The 20,314-nt window shown below is 52.9% G+C and overlaps 1 protein-coding gene across 2 annotated transcripts in view; it reads left to right on the top strand.

Moving 5' to 3' along the window:
- Nucleotides 1-20,314, top strand: part of LOC307098956 (bifunctional heparan sulfate N-deacetylase/N-sulfotransferase 4) — a 198,701-nt gene that overhangs the window by 147,916 nt on the left and 30,471 nt on the right. For both annotated transcript variants that reach the window (XR_013813490.1, XM_079770117.1), the window contains one exon: nucleotides 15,532-15,714. Coding sequence is in view for 1 of the 2 variants with exons in the window: in XM_079770117.1 (XP_079626243.1) it covers nucleotides 15,532-15,714 (183 nt within the window). In the remaining variant the exon portion in view is untranslated. The remainder of the gene's footprint in view (nucleotides 1-15,531; nucleotides 15,715-20,314) is intronic.

Below are 20,314 nucleotides of genomic sequence, written 5' to 3'. Positions count from 1 at the left end.
TTTGGTCTGACCCCGCCCAGGCGTTAGGGGAGAGTTAACTAACTTTTGACCACACACAGCAGGCTCATTTTTAAGTGATGATTTTGTATGGCCCCGAATGAGGTTGTAAATATCCAGATGGCCCTGGGCAGAGAAAAGGTCCCCACCCCTGCTTCATAGTCACAAGTTCTGTTACTCAGACGCAGTTCCTTCGGCAATGAAACGTGTCAATACTGTTCAGTTACTCTTGCACATCAGAACGACCTGCGTTCATGCCTTGTTAGAGTAAATGCCAGAGACTGGGTTCTCCATGAATGTCTGTTAGGAGGTTTGACCCTTTAAAAATGAGGGAGGAGGTTTGGACCTGACCCCAGCTCCGCACTCCCTGGTTCGGCCTGCTCCTGTCTCTGGGCCACCCCTCGCTCTCTACTGTTGACCAAGAAAGACCATCCAAACCTGAACACAATTCTCCTAAGAGTTTATTTGAGCCAAACCAACAACACGATTCCAGGAGCCTGGAGGCTGGCAGCTGCTGTCTTCTGTGCCTCTGGAACTGAGGAGGGAGCTGGGGGAGAGGTCAGAGGTGGGAGAGTAAGGGGGAAGCTCCATGACCGGAGGGCAGGCAGGTAAGGAGATCACCTGCCCGTGAGGGTGGTTACGCCTCGGGGGGTCTGGAAAAGAGGCTTTCAAAGGTGTGGTAACCTAGAGGCCCAAGAACAGTGGACAGGCTGGCTCAAGGCAAAGGTAACACTTGTACCGCCCTGGCCAGTGTGGCTCAGTGGATAGAGCATTGGCCTGTGGACCAAAGGGTCCCGGGTTTGATTCTGATCAAGGGCACGTACCTCAGTTGTAGGCTTCTCCCCTGCCCGGGCCCTGGTCAAGGCTCATGCAGGAGGCAACCCATCGATGTGTTTCTCTCTGTCTTTCCCTCTCTCTTCCACTCTCCCTAAAAACCAATGGAAAAATATCCTGGGGTGAGGATTAACAACAACAACAAAAAGAAAACACACACCTTTTACCAAAGAAGTTAGAGCCTTGGGGTGTGCCACCCACCCAGTTACCCAGTTAGGAATTTATTATCAATCACCCTGTGAGGTCACCTTCCACACTGAACCTGTCAGATTTATTAGAGCCCCTTTCCAGTGCACAACACGTGCACACACACACAGACAGACACACACAGACAGACACACACACACAGACACACACACACAGACACACACACACAGACAGACACACACAGACACACACACAGACACACACACAGACACACACAGACACACACACAGACACACACAGAGACACACACACACAGACAGATACACAGACACACATAGACACACACACACACAGAGACACACACACACAGACACACACAGACACACACAGACAGACACACACACACACACACACACGTGCACGCACTCCTAATCATAACGGATTCGTTGCGAGGGGCATAACGTATGTGAAATGCATTTGCCTGTGTTATGGCAACGTCTCACGTGGGGTGGTATGCAGTGGAGCTTGCTTGGCCATGGAGTGCACCGGTCACTGGGCACAGTGCTCACACAAAGACGGGCGGCGTGCCCTGACCGGTTTGGCTCAGTGGATAGAGCGTCGGCCTGCGGACTGAAAGGTCCCAGGTTCGATTCCGGTCAAGGGCATGTACCTTGGTTGCAGGCACATCCCCAGTAGGGGGTGTGCAGGAGGCAGCTGATCAATGTTTCTCTCTCATTGATGTTTCTAACTCTCTATCCCTCTCCCTTCCTCTCACTAAAAAAATCAATAAAATATTAAAATATATTAAAAAAAAAAAAAAAAAAAGACGGGCGGCGTGCCAGGGCTCTCGGAGAAGAAGCAAGTGGGCAACCCCCAGCCAGAGGCCCGGGCGCAGCATGAACAAGCCCTGTGCCCGCTGTCTTAACGTTGTATTTCAAAGCACAGGACGCCGGAATGGAAGGGTAGGGCATCATCACCTGGCTGACAGAGCCACGTTACTATCACTCACAATGCATCCACGATCCGTGATGGACATGGACTTAACACATTGCGGACGGATCACGAGAATTCTCGCTTCAGCTTACACAGTGTTTTACAAAGTATCATACTTTAAAAAGATAGTAGCTTGTAAGAACATGTAATAAATAACTTCAAAACGCAATGGGCATTTAATTTTAAAGCCTGCATTTAACATTTACGCAAAACGTTTTTTGCATTCGTTCAATAGAAACTTATCTGGCCACTGGGTAAAGCTAGCAATAAAACTACTGGTCCGCAATGTGTTAATTACCAACTCTTAAATTTATGAATTAATGGTGATTTTGTGATGATAAATATAAATATGCTGGTGAATTTACAGAAACAGATAAAATCCACTTCTACGTTGAAGGAGCCTCTAATCTAAGAGGAGACATGTTAGGCGGCACCAGGTAAAGGAGCCTGTACCAACCACGTGGGCCTGCAACACGGCAATGTCATGCGGCTGCTTACAGTGACGGCTTCAGACAGTCTGGTGTCCGCGTCGGAGACGGGAAAGCGCCGGGCCTGCTCGGGAGTGTGTGCGGAGGGGAGAGGTGCGGTGGTGGGGCCCGCGGTGACCCAGCGCCCGCCTGGCCTGCAGGGTGGGCTCAGGCGCGACCTGCCACTCTGTCAGCAGCGTCCGCGTTGCCCCCAGGTCCCGGCAGCAGCGGCATGTCTGAGGGAGGAAGGCAGAGATGCTCGGTGTGAGGATCGCGTGGTGCTTGGTGCTGAGTGAACATGGGCTGTTCGCCTAAAACAAAAGCCCAAAGCGAGAGGCAGCAAGCGTTTCCTTTTGATCCAGAAGCACAGCCCCTGGGGACCCGGGTTTGGGCAGAAGCCCAGGGTTCGGATCCTCAGGAGCGGGGAGGGGGTTGGGAGGGAGGGACAGGACTGGCCTCAGTGGAGGAAGCGCTGTGCTGGTGGTAACCCCTCCGGGAAGGGGCTTCCGCAGTGCTAATGCTGGCCTCGCAGTGAGTCCCAGCGGACAAGGGCGGTGTGCTCTCGGCCGCCCACCCGCTACTCTGCCCAGTTTTAACCTCCAGAAGTTTGAGGAGCAAGGCCGTTCCCCTGGGTTGGCGGCTCCAGCGCCATTTTTAAAAAATATGTTTTTATTGATTGTAAAGAGAGAGGAAGGGAGAAGGAGAGAGAAAGGAACATCCACAAGACATCAACCAGCTGCCTCCTGCACGCCCCCTACTGGGGATGCAACCTGGGCATGTGCCCTGACCAGAAGCAAACCAGTGACCTCTTGGTTCACAGGACGACACCCAACCAGTGAGCCACACCAGCCGGGCACTCAGCGCCATTTTGAAGTAGTTTCATTTATATTATTTCTCACAGGAGAAAAGGTGGAAGGTGAGACCAGCCAGGAGCTTCCTACCATAACGCTAAGGAGACATAGGAAGGCTACGTTAGAATGATGGACATGCAAAAGGACAGGGTTGCGTGAGAACAGTGCTACGCCTGCATGGCAGGCCTGTGACTGACAGGCAGGGGAGCCAGGGAGCCAGGGAGTCCAAGACATAGCGTCCAGGTGGGTGGTAAGGGGGAGCTGGTTTGGAGAGAAAACTGACTTGAGAAGCGTGTGAAGTGATCTAGAGACAGTCATGGGGGGAGCTCAGCTACTCCGATGGCAAACGTGGCAGAAGTAGAATGAGGAGGGCACACGGCCCAGAGAGAGACACGCAAAGGCGCAGAGAGACACGCCAGGGCCCAGAGCGCCCAGGACTTAGGGAGCGAGGCGGGAAGGAGTCAGCGAGAGAGAAGGAACGGGGGTTTCAAGGTCAGAGGAAAGTCATCCTTGTCACGCAGGGCCAGCCCGCCAGGGGGTGAGGACCTTGGATTTTCCAACCAGAAGTTCTTAGTGGCTTTCAAAAGAGAGTTTTGTTTTGAAGGTCAAAGCCAAAGCCAGATAGAAAGGCAGGAATGAGTCAGTGCCTGGGGGAAGTGAAGGAATTTGGAGAATGCGGTGGGGGAGGTGGGAAAGGCAGGCAGCATCTCCAGGCATCAGTGAGTCCAAGGCTATTTTTTCATGTTTTAATATATTTTTTATTGTTGATAGTATTACAGGAGTCTCCCATTTCCCCCCCTCCCCCCTCCTCCCAGCCATACCCCCCACCCAGGTCTTCCCCACCCTAGAGCCCGTGTCCATGGGCTGTGCCTATAAGTATATAAATTCTTTGGTTTATCACTTTTCATCTCCCCACCCCCACATCAAGGTATGTCAGTCTGTTCTGTGCCTCCCTGCTTCGGGTCTTATTTTGTTGGCCAGTTCATTTGGTTCATTAGATCCCACTGGCGTGGCTCAGTGGTTGACTATTGACCTCTGAATCAGGAGATCATGGTTCGATTCCCAGTCAGGGCACATGCACGGGTTGGGGGCTCCATCCCCAGTGTGGGGCGCAGAGGAGGCAGCCGATCCATGATTCTCCCAGGCTATTTTAGAAAAAGAGTCTCCCTGTGGAGGCAGGGAGAATAAACCCGCAGGAGTGCATCCTGGGATGGTGAGGGAAGCCCATGGACCCAGGAGAGCACCACTCAGAGTGAGGCCGGGGCAGCGGGGCTGTGGGTTCTGAGTAGGCAGAGGACCAGGCCAGAGCCGCTCAGACAGGTCGGGAGGAAGTTGCTAGAGCCCTCGCCATCTCTGAGCTCAGCTCCCTACACTAGGATTGGAGCGCCCGCTGGTATGCCCATGGGGGAAGGTCTGCACAGTCAGCCACATGGTTAGTGAAGGTACAGGGGAGGGAGGGGCAGGGCTGAGGCTGGTGGGCAGGCACGGGCCTCTCCAGAGACCGCCCCGAGGGAGCCCCACTCTCCTGACTCAGAACGGGATTTGTGCCAGGGCCTGTGCGCCAGTGTTTGTGCCAACAACCGACAGATCCCATTCTCTGGGTCAGTTGTCTGGGGACCCTAGGGAACTGCCGCGCTGGTGGGCTGGGCCCCAGGCGCCCACCTCTAACCTGGGAGTGGGGAGTGGGCAGCAAACAACGGGCACATCCCTAATGGTCAGGTGCTGGGCCTGAGGGACAGGGGGCAGCTGGGGGCTCTGGCTTGGGGTACAGGGGCTGGGGCTGGGGCGAGCAGACAGAGCTCAGGACACAGCACCCTGGAATAGCATCTGCTCCTGAAATCTACTCATGGCCTTTCCCAAAGGAAACTCAGGACCCATGAAGCAGTCTCCTCCTGTGCTGATTGGTCACTGCAGCCACCAGGGCTGAGGCTGGTGGGCAAAGCTGCATTAACTGAGACATTAGAGGCCCGATGCACGAACTTTGTGCAAGGGTAGGCCTTCCTTCCTCCGGCTGCCAGCACTGGCTTCCCTCTGGCACCCGGGACCCGGGCTTCCCTCACAGCCCTGGCTTTGTCCTGAAGGTCATCCGGTCTAATTAGCATATTTCCCTTTTATTAGTATAGACTAGAGGCCCGGTGCACAAAATTCGTGCAGGGGTGTGTGGGGGGGTGTCCCTCAGCCCAGCCTGCACCCTCTCCAATCTGGGACATCCCTCTCATAATCCAGGACTGCTGGATCCCAACTGCTCACCTGCCTGCCCGCCTGATCACCCCCTAACCACTCCCATGCCAGCCTGGTCACCCCTAAATACCTTCCCCTGCCGGCCTGATCGCCCCTAACTGCCCTCCCCTGCTGGCCTGGTCACCCCTAACTGCCCTCCCCTGCAGACCTGGCTCCCTCCAACTGCCCTCTCCTGCAGGCCTGGTCCCCCCCAACTGCCCTCCCCTGCAGGCCTTGTTGCCCCCAACTGCCCTCCCCTGCAGACCTGGTTCCCTCCAACTGCCCTCTCCTGCAGGCCTGGTCCCCCCCAACTGCCCTCCCCTGCTGGCCATCTTGTGGTGGCCATCTTGTGTCCACATGGGGGTGGCCATCTTTGACCTCATTGGGACAGCCATCTTGTGTGTTGGAGTGACAGTCAATTTGCATATTACTCTTTTATTAGATAGGATTAGTATAGATAACAGGAAGCCCAGGCCTTGCTCGATTCCCGGTCAAGGGCACGTACCTGGGTTGCAGGTTGGATCCCTTGCCCCAGTCAGGGTGGGTGTGGGAGGCAACCAATGATGTCTCTCTCCATCAATGTTTCCCTCTCTCTCTCCTCTCTCCCCTCCACCCCCTCCCTTCCAATCTCTCTAAAAATCAATGGGGGGGGGGGGAAGAAATAATATGAAGACTACAAAAGAACTTCTTGGATTAGGTATCAAAATTAGTGATTTTTACTCTGGAATCCATGTGCCCAACTCTCCCTGGTTCAGCTAGAATCACACTGATAAGGGTGGGGTTGCAACTGGGTTTAGTCAAGCGAAGAGACTGACTTTGCTTACAAAAGGTATTCTTTTATTTTTTAATATATTTTATTGATTTGTTACAGAGAGGAAGGAAGAGGGATAGAGAGTTAGAAACATGGTTGGGAGAGAAACATCGATCAGCTGCCTCTTGCACGCCCTCTACTGGGGATGTGCCACAACCAAGGTACATGCCCTTGACCGGAATTGAACCTGGGACCCTTCAGTCTGCAGGCCGACGCTCTATCCACTGAGCCAAACTGGTTAGGGCCAAAAGGTATTCTTATCTCCGAGTCAGAACTAATGACTTTAAAGGGTATTGGATATGGTAACTGCTTGCTAGTCACTTTAACTGACCGGGCGTGAGGATGATAGCTTCCGCACAATGTCGTCCATTTTACGGAAAGTTCCCCAGCCCCCAGCTCATGGAGTGTCCCGCAGACCTGGACACAGCGTGGTCTCAGTTACGGTAGAAAAGTCTGGGGTTCCGGGAGCCACCTGACCCAGGGACAGTCCTCAGTCCCCGCATCTGGTCTCAGATTTCCTGTGGGCTGCCCGACTGTGCGCAAACCGACAGGACAGCAGCCCAAAGTGGCTTTCCGGAGCTTTCTGACTTGCGCAATCAGTAGATTCCCAGGATAATCTTTTCTTCTCTATCCCTTTTGATTTTTAAACTGTTTGATTAGCACTGTTTTCTTCACTGAACCTACTCCAAATTAAAAATAAACGTTGATGCCCTGGCCGGTTTGGTTCAGCAGCTAGAATGTAGGCCTGAGGACTAAAGGGTCCCGGGTTCGATTCTGATCAAGGGCACATACCTCCATTGTAGGCTCCTCCCCGGCCCAGGCCCTGGTTGGGGCGCATGCAGGAGGCAACCAATCGATGTGTTTCTCTCACATTGATGTTTCTCTCTGTCTTTCCCTCTCTCTCCCACTCTCTCTGAAAAGCAATGGAAAATATCCTTGGGTGAGGATTTAAAAAAAAAGAAAAGAAAAGAAAACCAAAGGTTGAGGTTTTCATACACCCAAGCAAAGTCTTCCTTTAAGTTGCCAAGGGTGTGGGATAGCAAAGCATCAACTGAGAACTGTAATTAATGATCCGCGCCTGTGGGTGCACATGTACTTGAGACCACACTGAGAGTCACAGGGACCCAGGAGCCCCTCTGCGCAGGGCGGGCGCAGGAGGGGGAGTCGATGGCTGGCGTGGAGATGTACAGAGAAGCGCTGAACCGTTCCCTGCCGCCACCCTCTCCCGTCCTCGACCTGCCGATAGAGAGATACACTCCATTTTGGAGCCTGGCCTTGCTGCTCTTTCTTCCTTTTGTCCTTTGCTATGAACCAGGAGGTCAGGGTTCAATTCCCAGTCAGGGCACATGCCCGGTTGCAGGCTTGATCCCCAGTGTGAGGCGTGCAGGAGGCAGCCGATCCATGATCCTCTCTCAGCATTGATGTTTTTCTCTCTCCCTCTCCCTTCTTCTCTGAGATCAATAAAAAAATATATTAAAAAAAATAAATCATTGTTTTAAATAAAATAAAATAAAGTGATGGAGAGAAAGTGGAACCCAGAAGGAGACAAAGAACTTGCTGTAGAAGCTTGGCTGTGAGACCCCTGGTTCCGAACCACAAACCTGACTCATCCCCGGGGCCCTGGTTCCCAGCTCCACCTCAGAAAGAGCCTCGGACCCTGCATTCCCTAAGACAGGGAGCCTTCCTGGGACCTAACCACGCAACACAAGCAGAGTGCACCCGGAACCCCTTGGCCAAGTTATCTAAATAAGTTAACATTGAGACTTAACAACTAACTTACTGAGAAGAGATCAACCATTAACCAACCGGTCAGCTTAGTACATTCAAGGACAAGGAAGTGGCTCCTCTCAGCAGTGAATTCCCAGCTAAGGCTAGACTTTGCGATGGACTGGCAGAGTGATATGTCCGCTCGGGGCAAACATTCTTCACTCTGGGGATCTGAGAAGGCAGGTGTCAGCACTGACCGGGTTATTGGTTGCCCAGGACCGAAACGGTACTTCCTGGGGCGCTTTACTCTCGCACAGGCTGTCACATGTGTTTAGACCTGGACACGCCTGGTGTTCACTCAGGGGATGAAGCATCGTCCATTCTGAGCATCTCTCATGTGGGCCCAGCCTTTGTTCAGAATAACGTAAGGACACAGAAGTGCCTCCGTAGGGGAAATATGAGGAGAAAACCGAAGTCACAGGGGCCGTCACGGCGCCCTCGCTGTATTCCATTTATCTCCACATTTTATGAGAACTAAAAGCCCAATCAATAATTTAACAAGCTAATGGACATATTTTTAAACACAGCGGCCTTCATCGGAACAGGGGCAAGAGGGCAGGGCCGCAGAGGATAGAATGGAAGCCAGCTGCTCACACTTAATGCCCGTCATGAAACGTGCTGGCGGCCAGAGCCGGGGCCAGTGGCCTGACACGGGCACCTCCCCGCTCGCTCTGCGGAGCTCGTGTTTCTGCCGGAATGTGTTGTGATGAGGCGTGTTTCCTGTGAACCACGCATCTGACTACTCCGCAAATGATTTGATATTTAAAGGCACCACGTACACATATCGCACGTACACTTTAAGTAAAAAGGTCGGCTCTAAAACGTGATTTTAAGTTGCAGTGTAAGGCCCTGCATTTGGCATTCTGCTTCTGGATGTTAACACCACGCCCTTGACCATGACTGTGCAGGCACACGAGGAGGAGCTGGCCTGCACCTGCAGTCTGAGCTACTTTAACCCCATCGGAGGGTTGATGCCGCATTTCACAGAGAAATGAGACCTTTACTTTTCCCCCCTCTTTCCTTTCTCCTGTTTTGTATGTTGGCAACGTCACAAGAGAGGCAAAGTAACATCTGTATAAAACAATTAATGTACAGCTTGCACCTCAAGACGCGGGAAGATGCCTGCCCACCCATGTTTATATAATCCTACCCCATTTCCCACCATGCCACTACTTTTACCCACATTTCTGGATTATCCATAGAGTTAAGTCATTTTTATTTAATTCCCTATTATCACGATTAACACATTCTATGTTCAAAACCTCTTTCTCCTTGGACTGCAGACTCATCATTACATGAGTTTATTCCACAGGTAACAATCTTCCCACATTCGGCGCATGCGTCTTGCATCTGCCATTCAGAAAGAATGCCTTACGTTCTCATGAAGAATGAGCTCTAGAGCCTTCACTTTTGGTTTTGTTTCTACAACAGAAAGAGGAAGGATTCAGATTGTTTCCTGTTTGGTGACAATAGAGCTGAGGGCGGAGGGTTGAGGGAGGGACGAGGTAGAGGCTTGGACAAGGGACCGCCCAGCCCACGTGATGGCAGAGAGCTCGGGGACCCTCTGGTGGCCGCCACAGTGGCCTGCTGGTATTAGCCCTGACGTCTCATTCTGGAACTCTTCCACTGGACGCGATGTCCCTGCCGGTTTTGGTCGCAGAAGAGATAAAAGCTCACGTCTGAACGACCGCCTCTCTGGGCTGCAGTAATTCCAGGCCCTGTGAGCGGCACCTGCCAACAGTGGCAGCCACGTCGCACAGGGGACACCTGTTCTAGATGGTGCTTTGGGAGGATTAGATTCAAAGTAAATAGGAGAGAGAACCAAGATGGCACCATAGGTAAAGAGTACTCACCACCTCCCACAACCACATCAAAATTACAAGTAAAATACAGAACAACCATCACTCAGAACCGCCTGAAATCTGGCTGAACAGAGGCCCTACAACCAGAGAAATAAAGGAGAATCTCGGCTGCAGAGGCCAACCCTGAGGAGCAAGGGGTCCCAGCCCCACACCAGACCCCCAGCCCAGGATTCCAGTGCTGAGAAGAAAAGCCCCCATAACTTCAGGCTGTAAAAACCAGTGGGGATTGTGGCTGAGTGACAGAGGCTGCTGGAGTCCCAGGCAGTTCCTCTTAAAGGGCCAGTGCATGGACTTACTCAGAACTCCAGCTCTGGGACAGAAGGTTGGGGTGACCCAGGGACATACCAGGAGGAACTGGGTTGGCTGGCATTGGGGCAAGAACTCGAGGGCACTTTCTCCCTGACTAAAGTGCTAGCAGGGATCATTGTTCCTCTGCTGAGACCTCCCCACTACAGAGCTGACTGGCAGCCATATCTGAGTCTCCATCAACCTGGCTCACACTGTTCGTTCCACCTTGGTGGTTCCCTGAGACTCCGCCCCATCCGATTTTCAGCCCCACCCAAGCTGTTTGCATTGGCCTTTCCACATGAATAGCCAGTCCTGGCTCAGGCTTCAGACTTTCCTAATCTCTCAAACAAGCAGATACTGGCCTCAGCAGGCTCCATACCTCTCAATAAGCGGTCCCAGGTCCGGCACCAGCAGCAGCCTGCCTTCACAGCTTGGCCTTCCTGGGCACTTCCAAGCCCAATGCAAGTAGCAGCCTTCTGCAGATTGCTCTGTAGCTCCTGACAGGTGGCCCCAGGCAAGGCACAGGCAGTGGCTGACTTTGTACCTTCCAGGAGGCCCCAGAGCCAGTGCACCCAGAGGACAGCTTTAGCCCACTCCAGACTACAACCCTACCACACCCACCAGTGACACACTCAAGGGGCAGACTCAGTGAGCACCAAAGCCCCACTGAAGCAAGTCCTTCTCCAATGCGGAGTCTCCTGCACAGCAGCTCTTCCACTGTAGTCACAGCTGGTCCTCACAGCTAATTGGCCTGGAGGTCAATTCCTCCTAGTGACACCAACAGCAATCAAGGCTCAACTACAACAACACTGTGCACACTTCCCACACAGGGGTGCTCCTAGTGCCCAGCTCAGGTGACTGGGGAGGCTGAGCCCCTGGACCTTACAGGGCACCTACTACACAAGGCCACTCTACCAACTCCAGGAGACCAGCAACTCTACCTAATACTTAGAAATAAACACAGGGAAGCAGGCAAATTGCAGGGACAAAGAAACAGGTCACGGTGCCCGTGCAGCAGGGCTGGCCCCGTCGTGGTCATGGTGCCCGTGCAGCAGGGATGTCCCCGTCATGGTCACGGTGCCCGTGCAGCAGGGCTGGCCCCGTCATGGTCACGGTGCCCGTGCAGCAGGCCTGGCCCCGTCATGGTCACGGTGCCCGTGCAGCAGGCCTGGCCCCGTCATGGTCACGGTGCCCGTGCAGCAGGGATGTCCCCGTCATGGTCACGGTGCCCGTGCAGCAGGGATGGCCCCGTCATGGTCACGGTGCCCGTGCAGCAGGGATGGCCCCGTCATGGTCACGGTGCCCGTGCAGCAGGGATGGCCCCGTCATGGTCATGGTGCCCATGCAGCAGGGATGGCCCCGTCATGGTCACGGTGCCCGTGCAGCAGGGCTGGCCCCATCATGGTCACGGTGCCCGAGTCTATTCTCAGCCAGGGGACATTAGAATGGGACGCACAGGCCGCTGAGACCCACAGGGCGGCCGTGGTGGGCTCCTGGGCCCTCCCTCGGCTTACATGGCCCTCAGAACATGGCTCCCGCCTGAGGACACTCCGGATGGGTGACTTGGAAGGAGTGGCCGGGAAGCCTTTAAAAGCCTTGTGTTAACACCTGATGAAACGTAACGTGCATCTGCCCGTGGGATACACACAACCTTTACATTCTCTCCAGGTGGTAGTTCCATTCATACTTTTGTCAGATTTTGGAGAGTCTCGGTGCCTTAAATCTCCACCTTGAAATCACAGCCCGAAAGGCAGGTGGTGGCGTCCTGGGACTTTACTCTGTGACTTAGGCGTCTGCTGCAGCCGGGTTCCAGAATAAGTCAGTCGTGAGGAGCTAATTACCCCAGCCCTCGCTCACACGGCCTGACTTCTTCATCACAGTCGTGACGTGAGGTGAGTGCAGAGGCGCTGGGATCAGGTGAGTATTCTTTGTGCTGATTATAAAGTTCTCATGAGAACAACGGCAACTACATGGTCATGGACTCCTGACACCACGGTATGTTCTGGAAACTCTGGAACTTAGTCCTGCTGAGCGGGCACTTCCTGAGACAGATAGACAGACATTGGCCCATGCACAGCTCAGAGACAGCATGGCGCTGGCATCGGGCATTTAACTTAAATTTCCGTCTGTGCGTGCTATGGGAAGGCTATGTTCTCAAAGGGCCTCTCTCTGTTGACCTTTAGGATAAAGGGGACAGGGTTGGGCCTGAGGGCGATGGCGTGAGTCTTCCTTCGAGATGCATTCGCAGTCTCTCCGTGACGTTCCTCCCAAACACTGCCTCATTGTCCTGGAAGCTCTCTTGTCAGACTCCAAAGTCGTGTCTCCTCTGTCATCCCAGTTTAGGAGAAAATGTGAAACCTCCTATAGTCACCGAGATGACACTTATGGGGATTCGCACTTCCTTCTGCAGACAGAGATCTACAAATCTGTTTATTTTTATAAAAAGGAGAAAGGAATACAACGACGGCTGTAAACGCTCTGAGCTGTTTGGGGAGGTGTCAGGCGTGTCACGTGTCGGATTTGGGACTCCAGCTGCCAGGTTTTAAGTCCTGCCCTGTTGTAACCAGACGGGGAACCGGACAGGTTACCTAACTGTGCCTCAGTTTCCCCACCCGAGAGAGCGGCGGGGCCCGTACCTACCTGTGGGATGCTGCGAGGGCTTCATCATTTCACCCTGTGAAGGCCTGGATTCACGCCCCCACGTGTTCAGCACGGTGCACCTTTCAGTTATTATTTTAGTTACTGCTTTAACCCTCTGCTGCCCGCCTCCCGCCGGGAGGAGTGTGTCCAGCCATTTTAACAGCCTCCCCCGCCCCCCCGCAGGCTTTCAGCATCCCGTGGAATGGGGGGGGCGTTCCACGGTTAAAAGGGCATTCGGGGCCCGATGCCTTTAACGTGCACCTCGCAGGACTTCATGTTTGTAAGACAAAGCGAGTGCCTTTGGGCCTCGGAGTTGCCCCACGGCATGCTGGGTCTGGGGACCACGCTCCCGCGTGCACGTCCGTGACTGACGACGGGCCGTTCCTACAGGTCGCAGACAGCACGTCGCAGTGCTGACCAAAAACCCATGTTTATTTCCAAAGCCCACATAACCCACATACACACACCAAGAACACGGGCCCTTACAAAGAGGCAGGTGGGTCCCTACGGAAACCGGCCCCCAACACGCCCTCCTCCTCCGCACTGACCTGCGGTGCTGTTTTCTGGTTAAAGTCACAGGTCATATTTGCTTTAACGTTATTATTGGTAACATTATGTTCCTTTTGCTTTTCTAATGAAGTTGGTAAAGTACTTAATTATAATGTGAGCTGCTCTGAAATATTTGTGGATCTAAATAATAAGCAATAGATGAGTCTTCACAACAAGCGGTGAATGCAACGTGGCCTGAGGGGCAGGGCACGCATTGTGGACAGTAGAAGGTGAGCTGCCATTTGTGAGTTGCCTTAGCCGTGCACCACGTCAGAACTGCGCAAGTTCTCTGGATTTGGGTTTTGTGGCGTCTTGTTTTGTTTTGTTTTGTTGTTTTGTCTTTACAAGCGTTGTTGGAAGTATTACAGATGTTCCCTTTTTCCCCCACTGACCTCCTCCAGCCCACCCCACCCCCGCCCCAGGCCCTCACCGCCCACTGACTGTGCCCATGGGCCATGCATAGATGCACACAAGGCCTTTGGTTGGTTACCTCCCACCCCCTCCCTCTCCGCCTTCCCTCCGAGATTCCGCACTCTGTTCCCTGCCTCCATGTCTCTGGGTCCACTCCGTCGTTCAACAGTTTATTTTGTTACTTAGAGTCCACATATGAGTGCGATCATGTGATACTTGTCTTTGTCTGACTGGCTTATTTCACTCAGCATGATGCTCTCCAGATCCCTCCATGCTTGTGTTTTTTGTTGTTGTTGTTTTTTGTTTTTGTTTTTGTTTTTTGCCTCACAGAATCCGCCTTTGTTAGCGTTCTGTGGCCCCGCGGGTTGTCCCCTGGGTTATGTCTGGGTCACACCAGTTCCTGATGCCCTTTCCCAGTACCAATCTGGACTCCACTCTGCCCTAGTCTCTGGCCCACAGAAGCCCAGGACGAAAGACGGTGGCTTTAGAGTTGGTGTGAGGTCAGAAATGTGTGAGAGGATTAATGGGTGTGGAAGGGTTTGGAGCTAAACGCAATCAGTTTTGTGCAAACAGTTTCCTTACGGCAATAACAATTCCTCGTTAGCCCAGAAAGAAACGGTCTCCTTGGGCCTTTGCGTGCCTCCCGCAGGAGCGGGCTGGGCAAGCGTCGATCCCAGGGCCCAGGGGCTCTGCTTCCCGCTCGCTCGTCTGTAGGTTCTTAGACCACTGGGTTTGATTGGGTTTGAGGCCCTGGGTCCACGATGGGGAACACTGATGTGGAAAGTGGTATCACTCATTCAGTGAACAGTGAGGGGTGCTGGGCCCAACTTCAGTCTTAATTTTTTTAAAATACATTTTTATTGGTTTCAGAGAGGAAGGGAGAGGGAGAGACAGAAACATCAATGATGAGAGAATCATGGATCGGCTGCCTCCTGCACGCCCCACACCGGAGATCGAGCCCGAAACCCGGGCATGTGCCCTGCCCGGGAATCGAACCATGACCTTCAGGTTCATAGGTCGACGCTCCACCACGGAGCCACGAGGCCGGGACCATCCCAGTTTCAGAGTGACTGGGAGCATGGTTTTTGAAGCAGAAATCCCCCGTGTGGCTTTCCACCGGCTGTGTCTGCAGAGCTGCCCCAACGAGGTACCACTGACTCTGTTGTCTCCCAACTCCCAGCTCTGGAGGCTGGAGTCCCTGACGGAGGCCCCGCCCACCCAGTACACTTCCTCTTTCTTTTTTTTAAATAAACCTTTATTGTTGAAAGTATTACATATGTCCCTTTTTCCCCCCCTTGCCCTCTCCCCTCCCCCTGCCCCATGAGGCCTCTCCTCCAGGCCAGACAGCTGCGTGGGCTTTGTCCTCTCCGGCTTCCTCTCTGTGCACTGATGGGGGTGAGAGAGAGACGGAGGGACAGAGAGAGAGCCCACCACACCTATCAGATTAGGGCCCCGCCCTGATGACCTCCTTTAATTTTTGTTCCCTCCCTCAGGGCCTCATCTCTCAGTGCAGTCACATTGGGGTCACCGTTTCAACATACGAATTGAGGGGGGGTAGGGCTCAGTCCATCGAACCAGCTAAAATGATGATTCTGCTTCTCATGAAATCCCCAGGGGGGAGGCACTGCCTGGGGCTCCTTTGCCACTTGAGCTTTCGCACATGCTCCGTATGCTCATTCTCGTTCCTCTTTCAGATCAGCATCTTCATGACCCACCTGTCCAACTACGGCAATGACCGCCTGGGGTCCTACACCTTCGTAAACCTGGCCAACTTCATGCAGAGCTGGACCAACCTGCGCCTGCAGACGCTGCCGCCCCTGCAGCTGGCCCGCAAGTACTTCGAACTCTTCCCGGAGCAGAGGGACCCGCTCTGGCAGGTAACACGGGCGTGGGGGCGGGGGTTCGGTAGGTGGGCAGGGAGACTGTGAGTGCCAATTGGGGGTAGGAGCTCAGCTGCAGAGAGTACAGCCGGCGTTTGACACACGCTTCTTTATCCAATGGTTTTATCCTCTTCAGTGATGCGTTTTGTTTGTTTGATGGGCTGTTTGCGTTTTTCTGTTGTGTTGTTTTTCTGAGGTTTCGGTTGTTGGTCCGGTTGGTTGGGGACTTCTGCATCGAGGATGTGGTTTGATGGTTCGTGTCTTCTCAGGGGGAGGGCGTCTCTCTCTGGGAATGGGAGGGAATAGACACTCAAGTGCCATAATCTGAGACCCCGAGACTAGACTCTGGCATGGGTGTGTACAACCCGGGGCGGGGTTGGGGGCGGGGGTGGGGGTGAAAATAAAAAGCGAAGAGCCTTTTTTCACCACGTGCTTAATACAGTCCATCTTTAACACGTCGCTACGTTCTTTTAGATCTAAGAATGCTTTGCTAGGATCCGATCTATTAATAAAAGAATCGATGCCCAGCCAGCTTGGCTCAGTGGTTAAGAACCAGGAGGTCACGGTTCGGTTCCTGGTCAGGGCACAAGCCCAGGTTGCAGGCTCCACCCCCAGTAGGGGGTGTGCAGGAGGCAGTCGATCCATGATTCTCTCATCATTGATGTTTCTCTCTCTCTCTCTCTCTCTCTCTCTCTCTCTCTCTCTCCCTCTTTGAAATCAATAAAAATATATTTTAAAATAAAATAAAATAATAAAAGAATCACCAGTGTAAGGATTGTTTTTACAGACAGTGGTGTTGTGGAGCGAACGCGAGTGAACGACCACTGGAGTCCAGACTAAATTAAAATTTAGGGAGCCTTTAATAGACGGCTGGCGACTGCTCTCTCTCCATGCAGGGAGTCCAGAGAGCAGCCCCGACCCTTTGTGGGGGACCACTTTTAAGCACATTAACCACATCCTGTTTTTGCAGAACAAGTAACCCAAGACAAAACAGTTTTTCCTAAGCAACGTCAGGATCATGCCAATGACGACCATGTTATTCACAGGGTCATCCTGTTCTTCAGAAAGCTGACAGTGATCTATGAAAGAAGGCCTACGTGCTGGGAAGGGGCCATGAGACCATATCTCAAGGCCTGGCCTGGTGTCAGCACTGACAGCTCCCTCTGGGGCCCAGTCCACGGCCTCCCTGGAAGCATGCTCAAAAATTCCCACTCTCGAACAGTGGGAGCCTTGTACCCTCAATGCCTGGAACACAAACCCTCTGCTCTGTGCCTCAGCTAGAAAAGCCGCACCCCCCCCCCCCACACACACACACACACACACTCTTCCCGATGCACCAACCATAGGCGTTGAGCTGGCTGCTGTGCGGGTCCGAGGGCCCGCCGAGCCGAGCAGGAGGCAGGGTGCAGCATCCCTCGGGATAAATCCCTGCAAAACAGACTGCATCCTCTCTGCCGCTCCTCGGGCCTGCTGCTCTCTCCTCCAGGATCCCTGCTATGTGGCACCATCTGTGCAGCCAGGTCCACCCAACGCATGTCCACTGAGCAGCCCCATGCGTGAGGCTAGGCAGCTGCTTGAGAGAAGGCAGGGAGCAGAGGACGGGGCTCCTCCCGGAGCCATGGAGGGTCCCCGTGGTCTGGCTCGCGGGGACGTGTTTCACAGGGCGCGTTGAGACGACCGCTACCGTGAGCCCGCCGGTTCTGCAGCTGTTCTCAGCAGGTTAATAGGCGGGAGTCCCACTCCCGTAAGCGCTGGGCCTGTGTGAGGTGAATAACCCGAGGGGCTGGTGACTAGGTACAGACCTCCCTAATAAAGGGGTACAGACCTCCCTAATAAGGGGGTACAGACCTCCCTAAAAAGGGGCCAACAGACACACCCCACCGGGATGAATAAAGGCAAAGCAGGTGTCCCACACACTTGTGACGCTGATAAATCATGGGGAGTAAATCACTCCTGTTCTCACACACGTTTGCCTGTGAGATATCTACAATTCATGGCACAATAACCAGAAAAAGCAGCGACTTAAAGAAGGGTGCAGACAGCTGACATGGCAATGCTCCCACCTCTACTCTTCCTTCTGTTTAGAAAAAAGTGTTGTAATGGAGAATTTGTACCACTGACGCTGTGAGATTTTTTTAGGCTAGCTAATTGTGTGTGTGTGTGTGTGTGTGTGTGTGTGTGTGTGTGTGTGTGTGTGTTTTTATCAGGGACACTATTTATTTGCTAAGGAATGAATGTCATATGATTGGGTCACCATGATGATTCTAAATATTGCGTGTTTGTTCAGTGTGAAACACGGTGCTGGTTTGTGGGGTGTCGATGAGCATTAGAAACAGGAAGTAGAACTGTGTTTTAGGGACCACGTCGCTGTGGAAGATGCAGAGGAACATTGGCAGGGCCTGAGTTTTCGGTTTGAAAAGCAGCACGGAGGTCAGTTTCTGGGACATTCTTACCAAATGACAGAATTGGTCAGAAAAGGCTGCGGAGAGCTCACACAGCTCCGTTACTGTTGCTGCCATTCACATCGTTTAGAAATGTTCAGATTGTCACCGAAACGGCTTGTTGTAAGAGCATCTAAGTAAAGGAGATTAAGAGACTCCATTTCATTACGGGAGGTGCATCGTTTATGTGGCTTCTTTAGACGGGAGGTCAAGTTGCAAACATCTCGCGTGAACCAAAGCCACACCTTCTCGGATGTATTTCAGAAGAAGGCGAGGGCCAGGAGCGGAGGGCGGGGAGGATCAGGGAATCCCTCGGGCCCACAGCTGTCGGCAGCGCTGTGCGTTGAAGAAAACCTGACAGACTCTGTGGGCCACGAGCAGCGTCCGAGGCTGCGGAAGGCTCCGGAAAGACAAAGCACAAACACTGCCCTGCTCCTTCCAGGTGAGTCTCTTCCGCCTGCTCATAGTGATCGTAGCAACACACCCAGCTGTGAGCATCAGCATCCGGCCCTTTATACAGTGTGCATTCAGTTTCATCCAAAACATAAACACAGCCCAGCTGGTGTGGCTCAGGGGTTGAGCATCCTCCCATGGACCAAGAGGTTTGGGGGTTCGATTCCTGGTCAGGGCACATGCCCAGGTTGCAGGCTCGACCCCCAGTAGGGGGCGTGCAGGAGGCAGCTGCCAGATGTGTCTCTCTCATTGATGTTTTTATCTCTCTCGCCCTCTCCCTTCCTCTCTATCTAAAGTCAATAAAAACATATTTTGAAAAACATAAACGCATAACTAGCACCAATTAAACATTTTATAGCCCGTTCTTCAGAGCCTTACAGTCAGGGTAGACTGGTCTATAGTGTCTGTCCCTGTATACAGTCTCAAATTCGGTGTGTGGGGACTTGCTTGTATTGGTAAGCGTTCATTCCTACGTAGCGTGGTTCACTCTTAAAAACTCAGTCAACTGTCATTTTCCATTAGATTTTTAATTCACACTTTGTTTTATTACCACAAATAAAAAGAAAACGTGCACAGCGATAATCTTCGCATCTGTTTGTTTTTTTGTTTTTGTTTTTTTTTAACTTTATTCTTATTGTTGACAGCCTTTGCATCTATTTAGTCTCCTCTGGTTCCTTATGTACATTTTCATTAGCACCCGGGCATGTGGCCTGACTGCCGTGTATGTGAAACTGCTTTGTCACCTCATTAAAAAGTGCCACGTGAGTGTCCGCCCACGGACGGCAGCAGGGCCACCAGTGTGCTGAGCTCCTTCAAGGGAGGCTGCCTCTCTCAAAGCTGTCACGTGGGGATGTGCGCCCACAGCAGGCAGAAATCTGCCCCCAAGTGTGCTCTCCTCACGTACCCCTGGGGTGGGGGGCCCTAAAAATTATGTTCACGGGTTCCTGGTAATTCATGTCCCTTTTGTTTTGATAGAATAATCCTAAGGAAGCATGAAGGAAGGTTTCCTCTTTTTAAAAAATATTTTTTCATTGATTTCAGAGAGGAAGGGAGAGGGAGAGTGAGAGAAACATCAATGATGAGAGGGAATCATTGATCGGCTGCCTCTTGCACACCCCACACTGGGGATCGAGCCCACAACCCGGGCAGATGCCCTGACCAGAATCAAACCTGGGACCCTTCAGTCTGCAGGCCGGCGCTCTATCCACTGACCCAAACCAGCCAAGGCCAAAAGCACTGGTTTGAATGGGGAAGACGTGGACTGTGGGAGAGGAGGGTGTGACCTGCTGCGCGTGTGCGGCCAGGAGCGAGCCCACAGAAGACTGGCTTTCCCGGCCCAGCCCCTGCGCTTTGCTCACCTGCCTCGGGGAAGCGGAGCGAAGCCACCTGAGCAAGCGCCCTGGCACCACCACCACCACCGAGACGCCGTCCTCGCCGCGTTCTCTGTGCAGAAACAGCAAGCGGAGGCCGTGGCAACTGCCTTTCTACTGCTTGACATCTGAGACCACCAAGGACTCATATGTAGTAATTTCACCAATAAAGAATCATTAAATGAAAAATAGACCCAGAGTCAAAAAATAATAATAAAATTCCCTGAAGAAGAAAGCTCTTCACAAAGAGTGTGAGGAGCAGGTGTAAGTCTGAAGTGACGGGTGAGCCACGGGAGCCAGCGCGGGGGCCACCGGGAGAGACGCTGGAGACGG

This window comes from Cnephaeus nilssonii (assembly GCF_951640355.1).
Source record: "Cnephaeus nilssonii genome assembly, chromosome: 5".
NCBI lineage: Eukaryota > Metazoa > Chordata > Mammalia > Chiroptera > Vespertilionidae > Cnephaeus > Cnephaeus nilssonii.
Note: the sequence above shows the minus strand (reverse complement) of the source record. Positions and strands in the feature narration are given on the sequence as shown.